The 14,807-nt window shown below is 60.9% G+C and overlaps 1 protein-coding gene across 5 annotated transcripts; it reads right to left on the bottom strand.

Moving 5' to 3' along the window:
* Positions 1–551: 551 nt before the first annotated feature.
* TNNT3 (troponin T3, fast skeletal type) lies at positions 552–14,485 on the bottom strand. Of its 5 annotated transcripts, XM_054440840.1 has the most exons (12): positions 14,235–14,485; positions 14,059–14,079; positions 10,203–10,226; positions 9,499–9,517; positions 6,858–6,903; positions 5,506–5,622; positions 5,334–5,411; positions 4,898–5,011; positions 4,688–4,797; positions 4,425–4,515; positions 2,340–2,380; positions 552–816 (listed from the first exon to the last, which is right to left on the bottom strand). In XM_054440840.1, the coding sequence occupies exons 6-12, from the start codon at positions 5,587–5,589 to the stop codon at positions 762–764; spliced, it is 573 nt and encodes a 190-aa protein (XP_054296815.1). In that variant the 5' UTR covers positions 5,590–5,622; positions 6,858–6,903; positions 9,499–9,517; positions 10,203–10,226; positions 14,059–14,079; positions 14,235–14,485; the 3' UTR covers positions 552–761. The 5 variants fall into 5 exon arrangements, with proteins under 5 accessions (XP_054296815.1, XP_054296817.1, XP_054296814.1 ...); XM_054440843.2 differs by lacking the exons at positions 14,059–14,079; positions 14,235–14,485 and adding an exon at positions 10,575–10,680 and having other exon boundaries at positions 588–816; XM_054440842.1 differs by lacking the exons at positions 10,203–10,226; positions 14,059–14,079 and having other exon boundaries at positions 14,235–14,252.
* Positions 14,486–14,807: the final 322 nt, after the last annotated feature.

Below are 14,807 nucleotides of genomic sequence, written 5' to 3'. Positions count from 1 at the left end.
GCGTTCTGGAGAAGGCTGTCTGTGTCTTCCCTGCCTGCTGTCTGCTGGGAGTGCACTCTCCTGCACTGCTTTTCCCCGACCAGGGCCTGGGGTGCGCCCCTCACGCAGGAGCCGCTCCCGCCTGCCTCTGCCTTTCTGGGGGGGTGGCAAAGTCTCCTTCGCAGCCCTGCCATCCTCCCTCACCCCCTCCCGAGGCAAAGTTTCTCTGCCCCCAGTGGATTGACAGCTGGCGCAGACGGAAGGGGTCTGGGGCTGGGGGTGAGGCCTGCAGATCATCCCCTTCTGCACAAAGAGCCCATGGAAGTGGAGAGTGGAGGGGTCCTATAGGCTTGGGCGGGGATGGAGCCCACGTTTTAGAGGGAAAAGCTGTGGGCAGCGTCTGATGGGCATCCAGGCACCGCCCTGGCCGTAGCAGCAGGTGGCACGTGCTGGCCAGTGCCCTCCTGAGCTGGTCCCGCAGATGACCAGGACGCTGTGCCATTGGCTAGCCCCTACCTGCCTCCTCCCGTGTCCCCTGGGGCCCCCATGCAGAAGCAAGTACACACTGTGAAGGGGGGTCTGCGGCTTTATTCACAGGCCCCAGAGGATGGAGGCAGCAACGACAGAGATGCGGGGGATGCCCCGGGATGGCCTCTCCACCCCCAGGACTGTCAAGGAGCCCCTGACAGGATTGTGGGGGCTGGAGGATGTGGAGTCCCACGAGCGGCCCTGGTGTGCAAGAGGGCGGAGGGTCTCTGCCTCGAGGGGCCTTTCTGGCCTCTCTACTTCCAGCGCCCGCCGACTTTGCCCTTGGCTGGGGTCCCAGCCTTCTTGCTGCTGCAAATGGGAAGCAAGTGATCCTTCAGGGTCAGGGCCTCTGGCCGTGCCTCTCCTGGTCCCCCACCCTGGGCGGACTCTCAGCCTGACCCCAGGCTGCTCTCAGGGCACAGGCCCGACCCAAGCTCACGGCGCACACCCAGCTTCAGTCCAGGCAGTGCCCACTCACCTGTGCCTGGTGGGCCTAGATCGTTAGTGTGGTTAGAGGGCTGGCACGTGAGCCCGGGGCACCCTCCCTCTGTCCTCCCTTCCTTGCCTGAGGTACCACTGCAGACAGACCCCCGAGCTGGGGAAGACTGTCTTAGCAGATAATGATAATCCTAGACGCTTGGCCTCGAAAGAGCTCATGCCCCTCCAGACGGTGGCCTCTGAGGGGTGGCAGTCCCAGGAGCCTGCCCCGTTTGTCTGAGGCCTTCAAGTGGCCGCAAACCAGGAGTAGCTGGATGCGGGTGAGGGACGAAGGCGGGTGGAGAACAGGAGTGCTCCGGCCCGCGAGGCCGGCCCCATTCAGATGCGGCTGCCCAGCAGGACACCTGGCTGGCAAAGGCCCCCACACACGTTCCTGGGCACCCTCAGCACATGCACACGTTCCTGGGCACCCTCAGCACATGCACACGTTCCTGGGCACCCTCAGCACATGCACACATTCCTGGGCACCCTCAGCACATGCACACGTTCCTGGGCACCCTCAGCACATGCACACCACGCCGACTGCCCACCCTCAGAGGGGCCTGCAACGACCCCGATGGCACAACAGGGAGGCCATGAGGTCACGTGCACCACGCAGGAGCCTGCCCTGCGCGCCGCAGGGAAGCCAGGGCTACAGGAGGAGGGAGAAGAATCCCAGAAAACATCGAAACTCCAAGTAGCCCCCGAACACTGCGATCCTTGGGGAAATGGAACTGGCTGTGCAACTGGGCTCGGTGACAGGATCCCCAGCGTGGCGTCGCCGGGGGCACCCTGGGTGCAGCCCCAAGCAGGTGGTCGAGTAGCCGTGTCAAGGGATCCCACAGCCCCCGGGGACACGATTTTATGGACGAGGTTTCACCGTCCTGAGGAGTCCATGATTTTGCCCAGCGTCACAGAGGGGCTGGTGATGAAGCCCTGACTGCTTAATTCCCTGTCCCAGGTTCCCTTGGAGGGTGGGACACTGGTGGGATACCCCAGGGCCCAGGCTGGCCACACCAAAGACCCCCCGAGTAGCCCCGTCTAGGGGTCCCCTGGCTGCCCTCTCCCTGCAGCCAGTGCCAGACTCGGGGCGAGGGCGTGACAGGCAAGCCCCATTGGGCTCCCTCCTCCTGACTCTGCCATCCCTCAGGGCTCCCTTGTGTGCAGGACAGGGAGGAGGCTCCGGGTCCCTGGCCACAGGCCTGGGCATGCTGGCCCGGGTGGCCTGGCCGGGTTAGTCTCGTTACTGCCCTGCAGAGGCCAGCCACCACCGGCCCTTGCTAGGGACTGGCTACAGCGGCTGGCCCCAAGGGCCCCTGTGCCCAGTGCGGAGCGAGGACGGCAGGGCTACTCACTGCTTCTGGGCCTGGTCAATACGGCTCCTGAGCGTGGTGATCTGTGAACAACATGAGTGATTCACTGCAACGACCCGAGGGCCAGGCCTGCGTGTACTGGGTGAAGGCCTGTCTCCACCGCAGGGTGGGCTGGGCTGCGCGACCCAGGGCTGCTGGGCTCCCGTGAGGGCTCCTCGGCTCCCTTACTGTGTCCTGGCTCCTTGTGCAGGGGGACACCGTCCCGTGGCCCTCGGGCTCGTGCCTGGACTTACTCTCGCCGGCCTGTACTGGCCTGGACTGCCACACACAGCAGCCCGTAGCTGGCCACTTACCTTCAGCCTGCGGCAGGATGTGGGGCGGGGAGCACGGAGCATGGATGGGGCCGGGGGAGGGTTGCAGGTGAGGCCTGCAGACCCCTCCTTCCCAGCTCCCGCTCCCTTCAGCCGCTGAGCTCAGAGCTCCGAGCGGCCCTCCTGCTCCTGGGCCAGCCGCTCCCGCCCTCGTGCCTGCGCCCGGGGGCACTCTGTGGCCGCTGCTGGCTTGAGGTGGAGCTCCTGGGAAGGTGGGGGCCCTTCCTCGCTTGCCAACAGGGCAGCGGCCACTGGGAAGCCCCTGGCTGCAGGCACGAGGGTAGAGCGGGGGCAGGAGGAAGGCTCCAGGCCCCCTGCCGCCAGCATCCTGAGCGATCCAGGTTTTAGCCATGCGAGAGGTTCACCTCACCGTGCAGCGCACACCCATGGGCCTGGCCCAGGGCGGACCCGGCTACTTACAACTTGGCCAGCATCTGCACTCTGGCCCGGACATTCATGATCTAGAAAGACCAAGATGGTTACAAGGCTGGATGGGCGGCTGGGGCATCGAGGCCCCGCTGTGGGCTAGCTTGGCCTGGTGATGGCCCTCCAGGCTCTGGAGCCCTTGGGAGCCCACTGTGGCCGCATCTATCCAGAGCCAGTGGGTCCCTGACTCAGCTCTGGGAACACAGCATGGGAAGGGCCTGGGTCCTGTGCTGTGAAGCCCATCTCGGGGCCAGCCCCTCTGGGAGAGCCCCGAGGGTGAGGTCAGGGCTGTCCCTCATGCCTGGACCCCCTGGGGACAGCTCTGGGAGGGAGTGTAATCGCCCTGCCTCTGTCGGAGGGGAGCTCGCGGAAGCTCAGGTGGAACAGGTGGCCTGCCCAGAACCCCCGAGAAGGAGCTCGGATTTGTCCGGCTGGCTTGGACTGGTCGCCCCGCACCCGCTGCACCTGGGTAGAGCACAAGCCCCATGGGCACAACTGCCCTCCCCTGGGGCCTCTGGCGGTGCTGGAGGGTGGACATCATGGCCTTGATGGTGATGCTGGAGTGTCTGCATTTGCCCCGAGCATGCGGATCGCCCATGGCTGCACCCCTCACCCCTTGCCCCTGGAGCCCACAGGGGTGTTTGGGAGGGTGGGAAGCAGCTTGGCTTCCATCCTAGCTCCCACGTTGTACCCCAGCCCCTGAGGCCACCCAGGCAGGTTGCCTTCCCCAGTCTCAGCTTTGCCCGCAGCAATAGTGCCTGCATGGGATGGTGGCTCTGCTCCGTCCCAGAGGGGCACAGTCCCAGGCCCCCTTTCCCAACCGCGGGGTGCAGTGTGTCACCCCTCTCTGCCTGCCCCAAGGAAGCAGGTGTCTGGGGCCCTGGTGGAAGCCAGAGTCTGGGTTTGCGGAGGAGGCTCTGTGGAAAGGACACCCCACACCAGACGGACTCGGTGCCCCGGGGCTGAGCTGGGTGATGATGGGGACTTTCTGTAAGCTTAAAGTGGTTCCGAAAATGAACCCTGAGTCCACTTGGCCATGGCTACTCTGCCATGACAGTCCTCATGGCAGGGGTAACCAAGGCCTCCCAAAGGGGCCAGGTTCATCGCTCAGGGTGCTGCATGGCCAGCCAGGAGGACGGGCTCTGGCCACAGTCCCCAGCAGGAGAGTAGCCTCAGCCAGGGGTCAGTGGCAACAGCCTGTGTGGGCCTCTCAGGGCCCAGGTCCCTGGGGTGGGCAGGTCCAGAGTCTGGTAGGGACGCAGGGAGGTGGCTGCTCTGGTTGGTGGGTGAAAGCCGCTAGGGCCCCAGGGCCGGAGGTGCCAGGACTCACATCATATTTCTGGCGTTTCAGCTTCTCCCCAAACTCGAACTTGTCCATCTCCAGCTGGTGCAGGGTCTCCCAGAGCTCCTTGGCCTTATCCCTGGGGCAGAGGAAGTGGTGGGGCTTCGTTGAATAAGCCCCAAAGGCAGGGCCAGGCCCCTGGAGTCCTCCTCCAGCCACTGAGGAGCATGGTCCTTGGCAGCCTGAGGAGCAGTCGGCAGCTCCTGCAGGGCCACCCCGTGGGGCTGAACCCCACAACACCCACCCCTCACCTCAGTTTGTCTTCACCGAGGTGGTCGATGTTGAGCGGCTTGCGTCTCTCAGCCAGAATCTTCTTCTTCATTTCCCGGGCCGTCTGCTTCTTGCCTCTCTTCTGATCGGCCTGTAGGGGACAGGCCCAAAGAGAGGGGCCTGGTCTCAGGAGGGCGCAGGGCGTAGCCCACGCTGAAGGCTGCCACCGTGCTCCCAGCAGCGGCACGCACCTTGGCCAGGTAGCTGCTGTAGTTGGCTCCCATGGAAGACAGAGCTTTCTTCTTCTTCAGGTCGTCCTCTGCTCTCCTCTTGGCATCTTCCTCCTCCCTTCTGGCCTTTTCCTCCTGTGGAGACCCCATCCCCAAGATGCTCAGGGATGGAGAGAGGGCTATGCTTTCTGGGCAGGCTTTAGGGACCCACCCTGGGCTTACAGCTGTCTGGAAGGGCCCACCCTGGGCTTAGAACTATCTGGAAGGAAGATCCAGGTTTTGGCCAGGATTTGTGTTCTGGCAAGGGGTTCTGCAGGGCGCTGGGGCCTTAGCCAGTGGCTCTGATCATTGGCCAATGACAATAGGAACCCCGGGAGGAGGAAGGTCTCAGCCCCTGTATTTCTCTGGGCCTGGGGCTCATTCACTGATGAGGCAGCAGTGCGGATGGTGCCCTCACCGCCAGTCTGTTCTGGCGCTCCCTCTCCTTCTCTGCACGAATCCTCTGCTGCTCCGCTCTCTCCGCACGGCGCTTCTCCTGCAGCCAGAGAAGGGGGGTCTGCTCGGCCCTGTCCCCAGCTCCTCCAAGGGTGTCCACCAGCCCCTGCTGCAACCTGAACTGCCCCACTCACGATTCTCTCTTTGAGAGCGATCAGCTCCTCCTCCTCCTTCTTCCGGGCCTCAAAGTGGCTGTCGATGAGGGCCTGGAGCTCCATTAGGTCTTTGTTCTGACGCTTCTTCTGGATGTCCTGTGGGCAGGGGCAGTGGGAGTGAGCCCCACCCCTCTCTCCAACCTCTGCCCTGCCTGGCCTGCCTTGCAGCAAGAGGTCCCTTCCCTTGCCCCAGAAGAGAAGCCCTGACTCCCTCGGCCACCATGAAAATGGCAAGTGGCAAGGAATGTTTTGCCTTCTCCATATTGCCATGGCTGCTATCCTCAGAGAGGCCTAGGGTGGCCTGATTCCTGAGACACACAGCAGGGATGGTGCCCAGCCATAAGGTCCTCGGCATCCTTAGGATGAACTGGCCCTGACTTGGCTCTGTCATCATCCTCAGAGATGCCCTGCATGGGCCTGGCAGAGAGAAGACTGCAGAATGAGAGAAATTGTTGGATAAATAGATAGGCATGTGAACAGATGAACTGATAGGTGGGTGGATGAGTGAGAGAGGATGGAGACAGATGACTGGGTGGATAGATGGATGATTGGAGAAATGGATAGATGGATGAATGGATGGATAGGTAGATGGGTGGAGGGATGGACGTGTGGATTAATGGTAGAGGATGCGTGGATGGTGGGTGAGTGGGTGGGTGGGTGGATGGGAGGACGAATGGGTGAATGGGTGGATGGGTGGGTTGGAGGGTGGATGAGTGGATGGTTACGTGAGTAAGTGGATGATAGATGGATCGATGGATGGATGAGTAGATGAATGAGTGGTATGAATGGATGGATGGATGGGTGGATGGGTGGGTGAGCGAGTAGGTGAACGGAGAGATGAGTCAGTGGATAGGTGGGTGAGTGTATGGATGGGTGGTTGGGTGGGTGGATGGATGGATGAATGGGTGAGTGGATACGTGGCTGGTTGGATGGATGGAAGTTAGGCAGGATGGATGGATGGATGGATGGATGGATGGATGGAAAGATGGATGGGTAGGTGGGTGGTTGAGTGGTTGGGTGGATGAATGGATGGATAGATGGTTGAGTGGATGGGTGGGTGGGTGTATGAATGGATAGGTGAATGGGTAGGAGCTTACGTGGGTGGGTGGATGGATGGATAGAAGGATAGATGGAGGAGAAGGGAAGAGAGATGTTTATTGTTAGAGGGGTTTCCTCTGGCCCAGGAATAAGTTATGGTAGAATTGCCTGGACCCAGGAGGCCCCGGCTCTGGCTGCTTGGGAGGAAGTGACCTTCTGAGGCCTAGCCTAGAGCCCAAAAGCTGGGGTGTGGGGAAACCGTGGCCATGTTAACCAGAGTCCCGTAAACTTACATCGAAGTCCACTTTCTCCCCTTCTGGGATCTTAGGAGCAGTGAGTCTGAAGAGGAGACAAAGAGGCCCGTGAGCAGAGACCCGGGAACCCACCCCAGAGGGTCAGCCTGGCGCTTTCCCCACTGGCCCCTGCTGACCCTGGTGCCTGCCGTCCTGCTCTTGCCCCCAGCCGAGGATGCCCGCCTAGTGGCACGTTTGCCCCAGCTTTATTCTTATGAAGTTTGTAGACCACCATCCTGAGAGTGGCTTGAGCCCCTCAAGAAGGCTTCAGCTTCCAGCACCACCGTCTGCCTTTTGGCTTCTGGCCATTGCAATGTCACTGAACCCCAGCTACCAGGGAGGGCACCTCTGTTTCCTTCTCAAACAGATAAACAAACGCAGCCAGGTCGGGTGAGAAGCTTCGGCCACTGTGGGTGGCGGTGGCCTCCCTGGGCAGGAATGGCTGCTGCGAGTCTGTGCCTTTCCCCAGCCCCTCTTTCATCTTTCTCTCTGGGGGCCCAAAGGAAGGAGGAGAGGGGCTGGGAAGAAAGCAATCTGAAGGGGAAACGAGGCCCCCTCTCTGGCTGGGTGTGCAGTCCCCTCCTCTCACCAATACATTCCAGATGCAGCAAAGAGTTAAAACAACAACAATTTTTTCCAACAAACCCTAGAAGAAAGTGGAACTAAATATCAATCAGAAACTGGAGCAGGAAAGGGTTTCCTAAGCTCAGAAGCACCAGAAGGTGCCTCTAAGGGAAACAAGGCCAGATGACGCCACGCAAATGAAAAACTTATGTATGTGAAAAAAAAAAAAAAAACGGAAAATGGAAAGGCAAAAAAAAAAAAGACTAAAAAAATATTTTCAGCAAATACAGAGAAGACTTATATCCTTATGCAAACTGATGACTAAGAAAACACAGAGATTCCTCCACCAGGAGACAAATGAGCAATGGCCGTAGCTACGAGTTCTCAGAGAAGAGACGACCCATCCCAAACTCAGGGAAACGCTGGCCCTGAGTGACTGTTAGGGCGCAAAGCCAAACAACCATGAGGTGCCGTTTCTCATCCATCAGAGGTTGCAATGTAAAAGCACGTTCCTGTCCCTGGGTGAGGAGGGTGTGGGACACAGACCCGCTCACATCCCACGTAGGAGACGGCGTTGGCCAGGCCCTTGTGGAAAGCAATTTGGCAGTGGATGTCAAAGCCTTAAGAACATTCATACTCTTTGACCCAGTAATTCCAGTTCTGGGAATGTGGCCTACGGAAATAACCCTAAAGACGGAAAACGCTTTCCAACCAGCGTTATTTATGATAGTAAAATATTGGGGAAAGCCTGCAATAGGGGAATGGTTAGGAAAATTATGGTTTGTCCAATTGATGGAATATTATGTGGCCATTCAAAATATTTAAGAAGACTGTGTAAAAACATGGAAAAATACTTATGAATAGTGCTAAATTTTAAAAAAAGCAGAATTCAAGGTCGTAGAGACGGTACGATGTTTGAAAAACAGGGCCGACTTTAAATCTTTTTTTTTCCAAGTGCTATGCATGGAAAAAAGGAAGAAATAAGGCTTTTTATTTCTTTCTGCTCTTTTCCACAGTCTGGCTGGCTGGGTGGCAGAATTATAGATGACGTTTTTTCTTCATTTGACTTTTATATATTTTCCAAATTTTCTTTCATGAGGTGTTTTATTTTCATAAGGAAAACACAAACAATTTTTCTAAAATGAGAAAATATCTCATGATCCGGCATTACTGTACTTAAAATCACTGAAAAATACAGTGCAAAGGATGGGAATATGCCGGCTGTACCCTTCAGATGTTCTCACTCTTCTTCTGAGAATCTGCAATGCTCCCCAAGTGGGAGCCAACAGTGAGAGTGTGCTAAGATGCTCTAAGATTCCACCTCGCGCAGAGCAAAACGCAGGCAAGAGCGCTCGAGAGACAAAATGGTGAATCACGTAGCGAGTGCTGTGGCTTGTGAATACCAATCAAAAGCAGAAAAGTCAGAAGAGCTGCATTAAAAAAAACAACCCCTGAAGTGCTCACAAGCAGGTGCGATGAGGACAAGCTCCTCTGAATTCTGCCCCAAAGGGGAGCAGGGGCCCCTGCACAGTGAGCTCTTTTGGACGCGGTCAAGGTATCATTCTGAAGTGGGTTTCTGGGCTGAGTCCCCCACCCCTCTCCACTTCTGGACTCACTTTCTTGTCGCTTTTCACATCTAGGGCTCTGGGAGTCCTAGAAGGATGGCCGGGCATGGTGTGGTCCCCTGAAGGCCGTGGGGTGTTGCAGTGGCCACACTCCCTGCACCCGGTGCCCCCCCTTCCTTCCTCGACTCTCTCCCACCCACCTCTCCTCCCTCCTTCCTCATCAGTAGCCTCCTCCTGCAGGAAGCCCTCCTTGTCTGCACCGGATGACCCTGGGCAAAATCACACCCTGCTGGGCCTCCCAAGCCCATCTCCCAGGTGACCCTCATCATCCCTCCCACCCTGCGCTCTGAGCGTCCCTCTGAATGCAGGCTCCAGGCATCCGGCCCTGGCTCACTCCTCTGCCTCCACCATGGAACACATGAGGCGCCGGGCCTGCCAGGACCCCACACTCACTTGGCCGCCCCCACCCCAGAACACGCTCAGCGCCGAGCCTGCCAGGACCCCACACTCACTTGGGTCTCGGTTTCTCCTCTGGTCCGCACAGCACCAGTGTGAGGAGAGGGACACCAGCATGGGGAGAGGGACACCAGCGTGGGGAGAGGGAGAGAGACAGCCTGGGTGAGACTGGGCGGCCTGCAGCCCTGGGTTCCCCCTCGCTGAAGGCCGCCATCCTTTTCAGCTGGGCGTACCCCCAACCCCCAGAAACAAGAGGGTCCTGTTTCTGCTCTAGGCCTGCAAAAGCCCCTGGCAGGGTCGGAGAGGAAGAGCTCAGGGCCTGGGGCCGGGAGGAAGGGTGAAGAAGAGGTAGGGAAGAAATAGGAGCAAGACAGGCAGCATCCTTGAAGGCTGGGAAGGGAGGAGATGAGGAAAGAGGACAGGGGCTCGGGAAGAAGATTGGGAGGAAAGGGGCTTGGGAGAAAGGGGAAGGGGGCGTGCCCGGCCCGGGCTCTGGCACTGCTGGCTGGTCCTGCTTACTCCCCCTCCACTGTGTGGCAGAAGCTCGGAGCGGTGGCATCCGCCAGATCCTGGCAGCCCAACCCCAGCGGCACCATGCGGAGCAGCAAGACCTGGCCCTCCAAGGCCCCCATGCCAGGGAAAGAGAAAGAGGACAGAGGGAGAAGGAGGCAGGGCAGTGAGAGACCCCAGCCTGTCCTCTTTCCCTTGCGTCGGCTAGAGCCAGGGTCCTGCATCTCCGGCGGCGGGGACGGGCCCTTACCTTCCGCGTCCTCCTCTGCGGTGTCTTCCAGGTAGCAAAAGGCACAAGCACACATGCAAGAGAAAAGCCAGCACAGCTGCGGGGGATCAGTGGGCAAGGGGCCTGTGGCGGGCAAGGGGCCCACCCCTCTCACTCGGACACTGTCTTCTCCAGGGTGTGCCTGCGGGGCCCTACAAGTGCCCCAAGCTGGGGCCGGTGAATCAATGCCTGGGGAGGGGGTGGAAGGGGCTAGGTGCCCAGTGGAGCACCTGCCTGGAAGACCTAGTGGAGAATAGGAGGGACACGGACACCTCGCGGGGCAAGGTTGGGGGCTAAGGGCACTGGGTCTCATCTGTCCCCCTAGTCTGTCCTCTTGGGTCTGGCAGGGCCAACCTTGGAATCTGAGACCCTCCACACCAAGAGTGCGTTGCAGCCGGTTGGGTGCAGCCCCTTCGCTTCGTGCTTCCCGGAGCCTGACCCCTGCCTGTAAAGTCTGTGTTACTGGGTGGAACCCAGCAGTTCATGGAATGACTACAGCCCTCAGGCCTCAGGAGCCTCTGCTGGCAACGTGCTGTCTAACTCCTTGCTGGTCTCAGCACCAGCCTGAGTCCAGAATGTCCACCAATGCCCCCATCCATAGGCCAGGAGCCCAGTCACGCTCATCCCTGACCTCCCTGGGACCTGCCCTCTGACTACCACACAGCTGCTGTCCTGAGACTGGGCCCCTCTGGGACCCCCCTGCTACCTCTCCCTGGCCACCTCTGGGGTCTGCCTGGCCTGCCCTGGCCACCCTAATAAGGGGTGGCTTCCTTTAGGATACACTCTGCTCCTAGACCCTGGGGTGGACCTGGCTGGCCTGGCCCGGCTGGGGCCCAGGAGTGGGGTCTGCCGCTGGCCTAGTGGCACCCGCCCATCCTGTCCCTTCAGTCCCTGCTCTGGGCCTTAGGTGGCAGCAAGGCCGTTGACATGCGATGCCCTTGGCCCTCTGAGTCTGACCCAGCACCGTCCCCTGCATTTGGCTAAGGCCAGCAGGCCTGGGCCTGGGAGTGGGGGTCCTGCCTTGCCAGTGCCTGGCCTGGGGGGCACTGGTCCTTGAGTCCTCCTCGTTGGCAGATACCTCGGTTGCCTGGGAGCCCCCTGCACCCCACAGAGAGCCCGCCAGCGCTCTTGGTTTTGCAGGTGGGCCTGAGGTCACCCATTCCGGATGCCTTGGGGCGCGTGTGCACCGGGAGTGAGCGGTGGGGCATGCTGAGCGTTCCAACCAAGGGCCCAGAAGGAACAGCGTGGTGAGGACGATGAATGGGCTGCCCGCCCTGGCCTCCCTGACTTAGGGGTTTTGCTGGACGCAGTGTGTGGCTGAGGAGCCCCTCTGGGTGGGAAGGCCGGCCAGGGAGGAGGGCGAGTTCGGGTGAGAGGCTGAGCGCTTTTGGGGAGCAAGCACACAGCCAAGCAGCAAAGCTGTCCTGCGGCCCTGCCTCCTCTGCTCCTGCCCCACCCTCCCCTGCTGTCTGTCTGTCTGTCCGCTGGCCTCAGTGCTGGTTCCAGAGTGGCCCAGCAACCCTGTCATCCCCACAGGCCATGTCCTGGACACCTCCCTGCATGGCTGGAGTCCCATCCCCCTCCCAGCATGTCCCTTCTTGTCCAGGGGCCTCTCTGAGGCTCTAGTCATGCAAGAGCTCAGGCCCAGCAGGGAGGAGCCCCTCAGCCTCACGGCCCGGGAATGGGGGGAGCCGAGAAGCGCTCCCCAGCTGGGGCCCCTGACTTGAATGTGCAGCTCTCTGACCTCCACCCAGTACGGCCGGCCCCACTACCAGGGAGGGCAGGCCCACCCAGGGGGCCTCCTCACTCCGGGTGTGTCTGGCTCGGGCCCAGGCAATGGGTGGGATGCTGGGACCTGACTGGGCCTTTGCACGCATGGCCCCTGGCTGTTCTGGGTCCCCAGCGTCCCCACCTTGGGCCTCAGCCTGCCTTTCTGCTTCACTCCACTTGCCCCTCCACCCTCCCTTCCGCCTTACCCCTCCCTACCTTCCCGCTTCTGGCTTGCTAACTGGGGCAGGGTGGAGGCCTCTCCTGCGCTCTTCCCACCCCACCCTGGTGGATCCAGAGGGTCCCAGTGGACCCCAGCACCGTCCTCCCAAGGCCTGTTCTGCCTCGGCCTCAAGGCTGGCCACCCCCACCTCCCACCTTCCTGTTGGCAGCCCAGGAAGAGGCTCGTTGTCCCCGGGCTATGGAATCAATCCTCTCTGCCTGGGAGACACAGAGGAAGCCTGCACTGCATTGGCCAGCCCTTCCTAAGCCAGGGTCCTCACTGTGTCCCCAGCCCAGAGGCCAGAACGGGTTCAGTTGTTGGTGGCAAACGTCACAAGGGGCGGGCAAGAGGGAGGAAGCGAGAGAGAACAGAAGGGAGGACGGGGGCTCTGGCCTGGAGGCTGGGGAGCGCCGGCACACCTTCTTGAACTTCCTCTGCAGAAGCAGCATCATGGTGGGCAGAAAGGGTGGGAGGGAGAGAGAACCAGTGTGAGCGGTGGCAGCGCAGAGAGGAGGGTGCCGAGGCGGCAGAGCGAGCAGGCCGGGCTGTGCAGGGTTACGCGGCCCCTCTTGTTCCTTCTTGGGTCCTGCACCCCCCACATGGCCACACGTGCCCATGTGGCATTGAAGTCATGCACGTACCTGGTTCATGAACTTCATGGGCCAAGGAGGCCACGGAACAAGAGGCAAAACCGCGGGTCAGAGGTCAAAGGAGAAGGGTCCGAGGTTAATGGAAAAGCGGCCCATCGCCACTCGAGGCCGAGGGTGGGGTGCGTGCGGGGAGCGAGCAAGACACGGTCAGAGTTAGCCCAGGCGCGGCCACCGCCCCAGTCCCATGTCCCCAAACCCTGCTCTCAGCATCTGGGAGCACCCCAGTTAGGGAAACTGAGGCTCAGAGGATGGCTGGGAGCTGTGGCTCTTGCCCTTTGTGGAGCAGGCTCGGTACTGGGGCTAGGCCTTCCTTTGCTCGCCCCCATCCCCTGTCTGTCCTGGGGCGCCCCCAGAAGGGTGTCCGTGCCTCTGGCCGGGGCACCAAGGCCCATGTGCGAGGTTGTAGCCTGGCTGGGCGGCACCAGGGGCCCACAAAGGCAGTGCTGGCAGCCCTGGGAGGCAGAGCTACAGATGGGCCATGGAAGGTGTCCCCAGGACCCCCACTTCCTGCCATCCCAACAGCTGGGGGCCCACTCGTTCTTTCCCTGATGGGATTCTTTCCACCCTCCAAGGGTGCTGGCAGCCCTGGGCACCAATGATGGCTCTGCCCGCTGATCTGGGCATGGGACCCCAGCCCTCCCATCTGCTCCCAGCCTGTGTGCACCTCAAGGGTCTCACAGCAGAAGGCTGTGAGGGGGCCTGCGGGGCTGACGAGGGCACGTGCACGAGGGAGCTGAGTGTGCCAGGCTGCAGGGTTCTGCCCCCAGCCGCCTTCTCTCCCCTCACTCTGTGCTGTCCCAAGATGTGGCGGGCCTCCTGGCCAGGCCCAGGGGTCGACGCCACCACGGGCTCTCGACTGCCTACCCTGGGGTAGAGGACTAGGGTGGGCCTACGTGTCCCCTCTGCCCAATGCTTGGAGACGCCCTGCTGACCAGCAGCCCAGCCTGCACCTGCCCGGGGAGTCCCTGGCCCTACTGCCTGGGGGGCTGTGGGGAAGGGGTCCCACCCTCGAGACCCCATTCTCTCTCTGGTCAAGCATTGGCCGCGGTTAGTGGGTTACATTAGGGCCACATGTGGGGGCCCCTTGGCTGGCTGGTACCTAGTGGCTTCCACCCCCTCCCCGTCCCCGCCACCCCCATGTGGGCTCCAGCCAGGCCCCGGGCCCCACATGGGGACAAGAAGTCCTGTGTCCTCATACCTTCCTCATGGACTTCTGCAGCTGAGGAGAGCCGGGGGTTGCAGGTGGCAGGGGAGAGAGGAGAGGGTTAGACAGGGACACACAGCAATCCTTAGAGGCGGGGTGGAGGTCAATGTTGGGTGGGGCGGGAAGTCTGGGGAGTGGGCATGGGGGCCGGGGCCTTGGACCCCACTTACCTTCCTCCTGGGCTTCCTCTGAGAGCCGGAGAAGCCAGGAGCAGGAGAAGGCGGGGTTGGGGGAGAGAGGGAACAGAGACAGTGATCAGAGTGTACTCAGGCCGCAAGGACAGGAGGCCAGCTGGCCGGGAGAAGAGGGCCTGGGGCTCGCTTGGCTGGGGTGAAAGATGGGGCTCAGTCCTGCATCTCTGGCCAGCCCCGGGGAGCACGGACTCCCACCAGCAGAACTGGTCACTGTCAGTTGGGCTGGGCCCGGCCCCTGAGAGGGGTTCTGAGGCCCCTCCCACCCTCCTGGGGGCCTGGTATTCCCATGCCTGGAGGCGCTTGTTCACAGGGGCCCTTGTTAAGTCCTGCTCTGCAGGTGACTCAAGTGAGAACGGGGACAGAACCCACAGGGCCTGCGGGAAGCCCCGGCTCTGAGTGCACCCGGAAACAATGCTGACACTGAGGGGTCTTCAGAGAAATGTCGCAGGAAGACCCTTCCGTGGCCTCCCAGTCTGCCACGCGGCTGCTCCCCAGTGCCGTATTTCCCTCGCAGAAATGAGTCTTTCCACCTTTTCGGCAGAAAAATAA

The sequence above is a fragment of the Pongo pygmaeus genome, chromosome 9 (assembly GCF_028885625.2).
Source record: "Pongo pygmaeus isolate AG05252 chromosome 9, NHGRI_mPonPyg2-v2.0_pri, whole genome shotgun sequence".
Classification (NCBI taxonomy): domain Eukaryota; kingdom Metazoa; phylum Chordata; class Mammalia; order Primates; family Hominidae; genus Pongo; species Pongo pygmaeus.
The sequence above is the reverse complement of the archived record's forward strand: the minus strand, read 5'-3'. Positions and strand labels throughout refer to the sequence as shown.